Source organism: Larimichthys crocea, chromosome X, assembly GCF_000972845.2.
Source record: "Larimichthys crocea isolate SSNF chromosome X, L_crocea_2.0, whole genome shotgun sequence".
Classification (NCBI taxonomy): domain Eukaryota; kingdom Metazoa; phylum Chordata; class Actinopteri; family Sciaenidae; genus Larimichthys; species Larimichthys crocea.
In genome coordinates this window covers 15024389-15035382 of record NC_040020.1, presented here as the reverse complement: position 1 = coordinate 15035382, position 10994 = coordinate 15024389, and the positions used below count along the sequence as shown (strand labels likewise).

General features: G+C 43.9%; 1 protein-coding gene across 9 annotated transcripts in view; it reads left to right on the top strand.

The window, feature by feature from the left end:
* Positions 1 to 9312, top strand: part of rnf220a (ring finger protein 220a) — a 161561-nt gene extending 152249 nt beyond the window's left edge. For 5 of the 9 annotated variants that reach the window (XM_027283790.1, XM_027283787.1, XM_027283784.1 and 2 more), the window contains 3 exons: positions 3669 to 3739; positions 3884 to 3958; positions 7518 to 9312. In XM_027283790.1, coding sequence (XP_027139591.1) covers positions 3669 to 3739; positions 3884 to 3958; positions 7518 to 7572 — 201 coding nt within the window. In that variant the 3' untranslated portion in view covers positions 7573 to 9312. The remainder of the gene's footprint in view (positions 1 to 3668; positions 3740 to 3883; positions 3959 to 7517) is intronic. The other 4 variants (XM_027283786.1, XM_027283791.1, XM_027283789.1 and 1 more) reach the window with 1 other exon arrangement.
* Positions 9313 to 10994: the final 1682 nt, after the last annotated feature.

Here is a 10994-nt window from a genome sequence, read left to right as displayed (position 1 = left end):
CCTTTTGAATGGTAGTGTATATATAGTGCAATTGAGTGTCAAGACTGATGGCATGGGGGTGTTGTTTAGCTGTATGAAGGCTCAGTCCTTGCCGCAGTGGCCCAGGGTTCGAATCTGACCTGTGGCTCTTTCCTGCATGTCATTCCTCATCTCTCGCTCCACATTTCTGTCACTCTTCAAGCTGTCTCTATCAAATAAAGGCCAAAAAATATATATCTTAAAAAAAAAAAAAGACTGATGGCATGAAGGTCAACTGCTGTTTTAACTAAACGTGTCTCCCTCTGTCTCTCTTCCTGTTCGTCTCTCTCAGGGTAACGGAGGAGGAGTCCACAGCTACCACCATGGAGGCTCTGAAGGCTCGAATCAGAGAGCTGGAGAGGCAGATACTGAGAGGAGACCGATACAAGTGTCTCATCTGCATGGTGAGTATAAGACGAATATGAACGTTCTGTGATTCTCTGCACATCAACCCTTTATGGCATTTCACTGCCTTTAGTTGTGTCTTATCGATGTGCAGTCGTGGTTTAGAGGATTGACAGTTAGTGCTAGACTGTGCACTCTCTGAATGTAGTATCCCCCCCTCCTTAGTACTTTGTGCTCAGGTGGTCGTCATGTATCACATGAATGACACAGGATTTGTTTAATTGAAGCTCGTCATGAACTCCACTTTGTTTTTGTAAGCATCCTGATATGTTTGCTTTCAACATAACAGATGAGCATGTGCCAGTTAACTGACACTCATAGGTCAGACGTGGGAAGTGTTATTATGTACCACTGACAGGGACATGCTCAGCCTCCTCACATTCTTTTGGATCTCCTGATTTGAACTGCAGTCAGTGTAAATAGTCTAATCATAATTCAACTCAGCAGGCAGCGTAGTCAGTAATGTTGAGCGTATTGTTTTGGATGCTGTGTTGCATGTAGGAACCGTATGCATCTCAAACCCGTCAGTTTGTGGACCTCTGACTAGCTTTTAAGTGTGTGGCGGTGATGTTCGTGTTGCTTGGTGTCGTGGTAGTTTTGCTCTTGCATGGCTTCGCAAGTCAACTGAATGTGTGCAAAGTAAAAGACTGGCATTAATATTGTTTGGTTGATCTGATTTAAACCACTAAGAACAAGATCCTGCCGTATATTCAGATGTATGAAATATGACCGCACGTGTAACAGATGTTGATGGACCCCTGTATTGCTGGAGTGTGGAGATGGCGCTCAGTTTTACAGCATGTATAGACGATTGATTGGACTCCCAGATCATAACATAACCACATGTTCATCCATGACAGTATCATGCGGATGATACGCACACTGTCAGTGTTCCTGTTCATCACATGCTTGAGATACAACTACACCTGCACCCCCATCACTGTTTGTGTTCCCCACTTGTGTCAAGCACCATCCTGTCATCTTTCAAGCTTGACAGTGCAGCATCGACATCCTGTGCGGTGTGTGTGTGTGTGTGCGCGTGTGTGGTGAGAGAGAGGGACGCGGGTTAATTACTGACGCCTGTGCTTCCTAAAGGTTGCTGGGTGCCTGAGGTGACACGGAGGGCAAGGCACCGTGATCGATCACTCACTGCCCCGGACATGTGGCTCTTCTCCACTATCTGTCACTGTCCCTCATCTCTCTCTCTCTCTCTCTCTCACACACACACACACATACACACACACAGGCATACAGAGAAACACAAATATGTGTGTAGTGTTCACACACACACACACAACGGACACCTTACATCTAATCTGTCTCTGTCTGTCTTTAACTTGTCACTGCGCTCCCTCCCCGTCACTGTCTGATGTGAAAGTCATCAGTTCACTAGTCTGCAATCAGGAGGTGTTTAGAGAAGCGCTGGACTTTCCACTGCCGCTCCAAACTTCTGATTCCGTAACAGTTGTGCATGGATCATAACCTTCCAGTGCTCAGGTAGTTGTATGTAAATAGAAAACAAGTGCTCTCCTGCTGCAGCCGAGTTGGCTCAAGTTGTTCTGCAGAGAGCTCAGTACTGTGTTTGGTCTGATCAGTGGATTTCTACCCCCATCTTGCTGGTCATTGTAGTCACTTTTTTGTTCAGATTTCTGGAAACGTTTTTGCAAGTACATTCATATATAAAACAGACTATTTGAAAGAGTTATATTAGTAATAAATCAATGATTATTCACAAGGCAGTTTGCCCAGAGCAGACAAAATCTGTCACTGCTTCTGTTTTAACGTAATGATGTAAGACTGACACATAGTTATACTATATATCTGTTTTTGCTCTAGTGTTCCCTCCAAACTAATACACTTGACGAAATAATGATGTTTTGTTATTGTCCAGGTAGAATTGACATTTTTAGTGAGCACCATAAACCCTTACAGCACCCAGCTTAGCACATTCTTGTATTGCCATTGTTAATTGAAGATGGTGTGTAATAAAACCGTTCAGGCTGCAACAATTAGTCGTCTAGTTGATGGAATGGCAATTTTGATAATGGTAATCGTCCTGAGAAAAAACATAAAGCTCTAGTGTCAGATCATACATGTCATTTGGATTTAAAGAGTATTTATTGGCCGGAACGGAATAGTATGTTTCCATTGGTGTATAATCACCTGAGTATAAGACATGAGCCCTTTGTATCTACAATGAGGGTGGTCCTCTTCCATCATGTTAAAGTGCTATTTATCTACAGTAGCCCAGAACAGACAAACCCAACACTGACCTGATATAGCCTTTTGCTTTTAATGTCAATTTGTCAACCGGAGTTCTTATTCTTCCTTGTTTGGAGGGAGAGAGTGAGGTGTGGGAGTATTCACTTGGTTGTAATCTGCAACTTCACCACTAGGTGCCACTAAATCCCACACACACCAGGCCTTTAATATGACCTTTGGTACACACATGAGGAAGTCAGTTAAGTAGGCGGTCCCTCAGTTCGACCCAGGCGCATTCTAACTAAATACATTAAACACAACAATACACTGGGCCTTGTGAATGACTCTACGCGTGTGACTTCATGCTGTGTTCGGTAACAGAGAACATGTTGTCGGGTTATCGACCATCAGCAACGTAGCCAGTCATCACGTCCATGTTGTTGGCGAGTTCTGGAGCGTTTCCTCGCAGCAGTTTGTTCACTGGCCGTCCGAGCTGTACGCTTCTTGTGTTGTGTGTGTGTAGCACTGTGCCGTTTGTTGTGTGCGCGATCAGTACTGGCCCGCCTCTATGATTAGCTGCCCCTTTCGCCCACCCCCTCCCTCTCCTCCCCCACCCCCCCCCCCTCCCTTCCGCAGAGGAAGCCTGCTATCCAATCAGGCACGGAGATCAAGAGCCTAGGGTCGGTGGCCAGGGCCGCGGCCACTGGCCAATGAGGTCGGAGAGAGGCAGCCTAAGTCCCTCCCCCTCGGCCTGTACTGCCTGTACAGGGGCCTTGTGATTGGTGGCTACGGCAGCGGCATAAAGAGGCTCCTCCCACAGCCCCTACGGAGGGTAAGGCACTCCCTCCCTCCTCCGCTCCTCTTCCTCACCCACCCACCTCCTCCCTCATGTCTCCGTTCTTTTCAAGAGGAAAAGAAAAGGGCGCCCATCAGACTGGGTTCATTCATGGCTGTCTCCTCATCCTCTCCTCCCTCTGCCTGCTTCCCTCCGTCTCTGCTTGTTGCCTGCCCGATATCGTGTCTGTGCGTTTGTGTGTGTGCAGGTTGCCGGTTCAGTTGCCCCCCATGCTGCCTTGCTCAGTGGTTCTGTGGCTGTTGGCTGTGTCGTTCCATGGTTAGTGGTTTGATGCTGTCGGTCAGGGAATGTACAGTGATGTTCTGGTCGTTGTTAACTGGCATGTGTGTGTCCTCTTGAGTATGATGTAATTTCATGTTTCCCTTTCTCTCTCTCTCTCTCTGTCTGTCTCTCTGTTTTTAGGACTCCTACACGATGCCGCTCACCTCCATCCAGTGCTGGCATGTCCATTGTGAAGAATGCTGGCTCAGGACTCTGGTACGTACAAACACTTCTCCACACAGACACACATGCACACACACCCTCCACACACACCCTCCACCCTCCAGCTCCTCAGGACATGCAGTTATTGCAGCCTCATTTCACAGTCAGTGAGTTTCTTTCTGTAGCAGTGCCCCATAGGGAGGAACTAAAATGGAATATTCCCCAAATGACCTGTTCTCACAGTTCACTCACACACACACACACACACACACACACACAAATTCGAGGTAATGCAAACACTTCCAGTTCTCGGGAGGGGAAAAGCTTAGATCGAATGGTCCCCAAAAGGCTTGTTAAAATGTTGGAATAAAGTGGTCAACTCGAACTTCCAATGAGTTCTACATAGTGCCTCGGGTCTGCACACACACACAGACACACAGTTTTGTTGGTTATTAGTTAGTCTAATATATTCAGTAGTGTGTAATTAGCTGGTGCTAATGTGGTAAATGGAGCGCAGTCCTTCTGCTGCTGCAAGAATAAACAGTCTCCTCATCAGCTCTCTTTGGTTTCTGTCTTCTCTCCACACGTCCACTCTCTCCTCACCGTCTTCTTTCTTTTCCATCACTGTTACTATTCTTCCTTCTCACCTCACTGGCTCCTTCCATTAAACGCTGTCAGTTGACACACATCAACAAGCAGTTCCCCGCCATTAGTTTGCTCCCTTTGATATCACACTTGCAACTATAAATACACTCTTAGCATTATTACAAGACCAAACACACACACACACACAGCGTGCACACTAAGCATCATTCATTTAATTCTCATATTCAAATGAGTCCATTGTTCAACTTTCTCATGTCAGAAGAACAAATCTACATGGTGTCAGGACAAATACTGAATTCATGAGCCTGTATTACGTGTCCTAAGCCATGAAATAACAAATGAAAAAAGTGTAGTAGAGTTAGTATTTCGTACGAGTTTATTAGTTTAGTATTTTTACTGACCGCATAAGATGCTGTGGGTCCAGAGATGGTGATTATTTTAGTCCACCGTGGCCCAGAGGATTTCTTGACAGTTTCTTAGAGGTGTTACCGTGACAGTTCTGCAGACTGTCCCGTTTCCTGTTCAACACCACCAGCAACTAATAATTTAACTGCTTCAATATTTCCATGACGTGACAGGAAACCCCACAGAAAAAGGGTGAATTCCCATCATGAGTTGAATGCTGACATATCAAATGACCTGATGGTTAATTTTTATTTTGTTTGTTTCATTTCAAAAAGACTTGCTGCTAATTTCTATCGGGCTTGGCTGAGTCGAGCAGCACAGAACAGATTAAGCTGACAGGAAGTCAGACGCACAACAGAATAGAGAATCTGGTCAGTTTTTTCAAAATAAAGCACCCTGTGCAAATGCCCATCATGAAAACAGCAAAAAGGGAAACAGTTTAACTACATAGCACATTTACACATTTTAGAAAAACACATAAACCAACTAAAAATGACCAAATCTGAGAAAATGAATCAAGTCTGGTGGGCAAAACGCTCCTTGGGTGGTTTGAAGCCTTGTGGGGAATGAACCAAAACCTGACAGAGACGTGCCCAGTGGGGTCCAGGCATAAGAAGTAATAATAATTCATCATTTAGATGTGCTAATAATTGTCTGAAACATTGATCAATCATGATTCATGAAGAACCTCACGTGGTACAGACATTGTGTGCATGTTTTCTAAATGACTTGTAGGGTTGTGTTAACTGGCTTTCATTTTTAGTCCGACTGTAAGAGAACCTTCTTAAATGAGCTCCATTGTTTTACATCTGCTGTATGTGTGTGCGTGTCGTGCACGCTGCCGTCACCGCTCTAATGTATGGGGCATTAAATTCATAGCCTGGAGACAGCTATAAAAACGGGAGGGCCAAGCTGATCAAAGTAAATGCCTGGGAATCTAGTTAACGTCAGCCCAGACCCTCGCTGCTTTAATGAGCCAGGCAGCTGGAGCGCAGCTTGACAGGCTCACACACACACACACACACACACACACACACAACAGGAGTACACACCTTTGACAGGCGTGCAAACAAACAGGAGGAACGCTGAGATGTGCATCTGTAGTTCTCTTCTAATAGTCATATCAGGGACGGGTCAGAGGTTTCATATGTTTCTTTGGGAATATCAATGTCTTAAAGTGAACTTCTTTACGGGGATTAGACTCATGTATGACATGGAACATGAAAAGGAAACCAGGCTGATCAATGTTCATGCTGACATACATTAAGACACCAGAGAGAAAGACATGAAGAAAAGTGTAACTTTGCCGACGCATCCGTAAGTGTGTGTACATGTTTCATAGAGAAACAGGCTGGGTTATGAACCTCACCTACTTTTTTGGGACACTGTGCACATCCATTTTAAAAAGCAACCCACACGTTTCTCCACATCCTCCCTCTTTCATCCTCTTCACTCTCTCCTTTTACCTTCTTCACCTCCACACTTTTCCTTCCTCTTTATTCTCTCTTGAGACTGTTTTTGAGTACTCCTGAGCCACAAATCCTCTTAGCAGGAGGGTGCGAGATCTGTCAGCCTGCTGCACCACATCCGTCCCTTTGAGCGTGTCTGTGTGTGAGTGTGTTTGTCCTACAGGCTACCTCAGTCTATGCACCCGCTCTGAAGAGTTTGTTCAGTGGCTTACAGGAAGAGAAGCCTATAAATCTTTGGGGTCAGACGAGCCTGTACATTTACCCATGCATTCTGTTGTACCTGTGTTAGATACCACACAGCCAGTGTTTCACACACATTGCAGTGGACTGATGAAGGTTTTCATATACCAAAGAAATACTTTTGTGATAGGTGATGGTCAGTTTTGTGCGCAAATATGTCTAACAGGTCACATTTCAGAGGAGTACAATGTGAGGATGGATATTAAATCATAAAACACGAGGTCAGAGGCTTTTTTATAGTAATTATCAGCCCAACCTTTATCATAGCTGTAAGCAATCATAACATAAAAGAAGCAATTGCTGCAGCTTCCTCTCCTAGTTAACTCCAGATGTTCCTCTATACCTATTTACATAATCTATCTACTTTTATATTCATTCAAACATCTGTAACCTGTCGGAGGGAATGCACCCGCAGCCAGCGGTTACCTCCCAACCTAAGGAAGGTGGAGGACAGCGGTCAGAGACCACCCAATCCGAGCGCTGTTACACCGTCAGCCCTGTGTTGCATATTATCACCTGCTGCTTTTACTGCAAGTGGCGCGCTATCAAAGGAGCGCAGACGGGGAGGCCTGTGTGAGGCGGGTTCACGTTCACACAGAGAGGGGAGGAGGAAGTTGTAGTTATGTGACAAATTTTGGCTTGCAGGTCGAGCACTGGTGAAGACACAGAGGAGAGTGAATGATTTTGGTTTAGCGTGTCTCGTAAATGTGGACCGTTTGGAGTTGAAACAATGAGGCCAAACAGAGGAAAGCAGTGGACACTCACATTTCAGAAGCAACAAACGTTTTGTAGTTCAGTTTGATGAATTAAATTGAGTATCAAACCTGTTGTTGATACATTTTAACTCATTTTCCAAGCAACAAAGCTAACTATCGTCTCTCCATCCACCACAGGGGAACAAGAAGCTGTGCCCGCAGTGCAACACCATCACCTCACCTGGAGACCTGAGGCGTGTCTATTTGTAAAGAGCACACAACTCCCTCCTCGCCTCTTCTCCCCCTCCTTCCTTCGTCCTGCAAATCCATTCCTCCTCTCATCGTCATCGCCCTTACCCTGTCGATCGTCATCTTGTTTGCCCTCTCTCGTGCGGCCCTGGTCGGCAGCTCCAGACCCTCCAAAAAGAGATGAGACGGCTGCCTTTTGAGACTCTGCCGGCTCACTGACTCTCTCTGGCCGGCTGCCTGGCCACCCACGAAAAAAAGAAAAAGAATGAAAAGACGGAGACATGCAAATCTGACTGGTCAACAGGCTTGTTTTCCTCTGCCTCACTGACATGACTCCCTGTACATGTAACGCAGGGTTTCCACTGAAGGACTGTTAGTCAGTGGAGCCCCCTGAGATCCAGCTAAGCCCTGCTGAGACCTGGTAGCTTCATGCAGCTGGAGCTGGAGCTCAAAGGAACTTCTTAATACAGAATATAAAGACTTCTTTCCCCCCCCCTCTAGCTCTTCTTTGACATTTTGGTGGTGCTGGACAACGGGCTCTACCCTGAAGACTCAACAGAAAGCTTCTTTTTTGTTCTTTTTTTTTTGTTTGTTCCCGAGACGCCCCTGTTGCTTATCAGAATTAAAAAAGGGCCTGTCCACTAAAACTGAGCTTTCAACCAAACTGAGAATAACCTCACAACCTTGAAAAGGAGTTTGACACTCCTCCTCCTCCTCCGCCACCTCTTCTTCTTCTCACGAGCCCTTCCCTCCCCGTCTTCCCTCTTTTGTGGTGTTCTAGTGAAGTAAACCAAAATTTCTCCCCCCTCTCCAAGATGCAGTGCAAGCACATGTAATATAGTTCTATGTATGTTTACAATGTTGGGTGTAAATGACATAGAGTTCTCTCACACACACACACACTAACACACACACACGTACACACAAATGCAAACACATGCACACACGCTACCATCAGCAGACACACACAGAAGTATATAATATCAAAGTCCTGTTTTTAGTTGGAAGGGTTTGGGAATGATGTTGGGGGGAAAAAATGGCTGGAATAAAAGAAGCCTTCTGTATTTTTAAAAAAAAAAAGATCATTTGAAGATCCGTTGAAGTTTTATTTCACTGTACAGGAATAAAAAATTTAAGTAATAATAAACTACTCAAGACTAGATGGTCAAGATTTAGGTGGTGTAATTTTTCTGCAGAGTACCCTTGAAAAAAAAAAGCAAAGGAAAGATTTTTTTTTTTAAGTTTTCTCAAATGGTGAGATTCCAATACTGCGAACAAGCAGAATGATGGAACTGCTCTTTAGTTGCAACACTGTCCAACTGAGCCTCTTCTTTTAATCTCCGTTTCTGCTTCCTCTCATTCGAAGTAACATCATGCTCAGATCATAGTCTAGAAACGTTTTGTTTGACCCCTACATGTCTCAAAAGAAAGCTTTTTCCATTGTTCCATCATATTGCTACGCTGCTAAAAAGGTCCCAAAAATGGCAAAAACTCCCGAAGGGCAGGTTCTTTCTAGCTATAATGGATGAGGGAAGTGTCTGGAAAGTTCGGATGGCCGAGGCTGAACTGGCAACCTCCAGACGACGCAGCAGCCCCTCTCCTCCCCTTCTCTTTTTGGCAGCAGCAGCAGCAGCAACCAAGGTGGTGGTGTGCTTTGTGTTTGTAAAACTATGTATTCTGTGACGTCTGTATTGTTGTAAGAAATGCTGAAAAAAAAAGAAAAAATAAAAGTTCTCAAATACCACGAGTTGTCTTGTTCACGCGACGAAAGACATGGTGAAGAAAAATGTTCCTGGTCACTGCAGCAAAGGTCTGTGTCAGCAGTGGTTGCTCAGTCAAACAGTTTAAACGTCCACCTTTGTCATTGGACATAATTGAATATTGCCTGGGATCTTTCTATTCAACAAGGATCGTGGGGCATAGAATGCATGAGTTGATGAGCTCTGATGACCAAGTTCATCCCTAATAATGAATTTTTATTTTCTTTTAGCAATGTTTTCTTTGATGTTTAGCTCATCGTGTAGTTGCACATCCTGGGAGGAACACTGGACAGGAAATCAGGACGTGATCGTGATTCCATCTTTCCATTGAGTCAAACCTGTCCTAAATATGACTTTGCACAATAAGTGCACAATGAGATGATAACCATCATCACCAAGCATTACTTTACCAGGTTAAGTGCCGGGGATCCGAGACTCTCCTAAAACCCCTTGTTCTGCACGTCACTTCGATCTGCCAGATAAAAGTTGCAGTTCCACAATGTAGAAGTAGACTGTTACAAGTGAAAGTCATTCATTCATACTGATACTAACATTAGTAAAAGTACTCTTTATGCAGGATGGCTCATTTCAGATTCATAAATACTTTATTTTCATTATACTGTAATTATTGCTGCATTAATGTGTATTTCACTTTAACATTGTGGTGCTAATTTATATACTGATAATTGGCTTGTGATTGACGACTGAAGATCAATAAAATAAAATTAATATTTTGACTTCTGGAGGCAAAAAAATACTCAAGTAAAAGTCCCTCAAACTTGTACTGTGCAGTACTTGGGGAAATATACTTTCACTACTTATATTCGACCATTTTATTGAAGTCTCATGTATTATTAATTACTTATTTTATTTTAGTTTTTGTTGTGCTCACATAAATGCAGAGCATATGGCCTAAACTTGAGTTCTCTGTTCATACAATGAAATTGTCTGCTGTGTAAACTGTCAGTAAACGTGACAGGACATTGGTGACAGCATACAAACACACTGCGGGTGGGTGTGGAAGTTGAGGGGATAACAAGGGTTTAAATTCAGATTTTTGCCTTCAGGTCCCCTGAAAGGTTCATCTGGCTGTGCAGGAAACAGAAGATTCTGGAGCTAAAATAATAGTGTAATACATAAATGACATAATTGTCATGCTATATAAAAAAGTGCTTTCACATTTGCATCAATCCTTTTGTTGAGCGTATAACTCTTGAGTATGCCTTTGGATGTATTTGTTGCTCAGGCAGGTTTGTAGAAGATGCTGCCTGCTGAAGCCTGTTTTCCATAAGGAGAAATAACCACATGTATATGTGTTAGATCATTGTCAGAGTGAGTCATTAAGACAAGTGTTGTCAGATGCTAATAAATTTTTATTGGAAGGGAGGAAACCACAGCGGGAGGTGAGTCTTGCTTAAAAACCCAACTGTTTTGCAACCGGCATGCTTTTTGCACTGATCCCCAAACCACAAAGTCTCAGATCACATTCCTGCCATGTTACTCTATTACTTTGTTTTTGTACAACTGCATTCTGACAAATTAAGTGCAGTGATGTAGTATTTGTAAAAGATGAAGAACAGTAGTTGAAATCTGTGCTGCAGGTAGAAAACTGCAGCTGCATCCTACATTACCTTAAAGTATCTCAAGCATCTTTTTTTGGACTCCC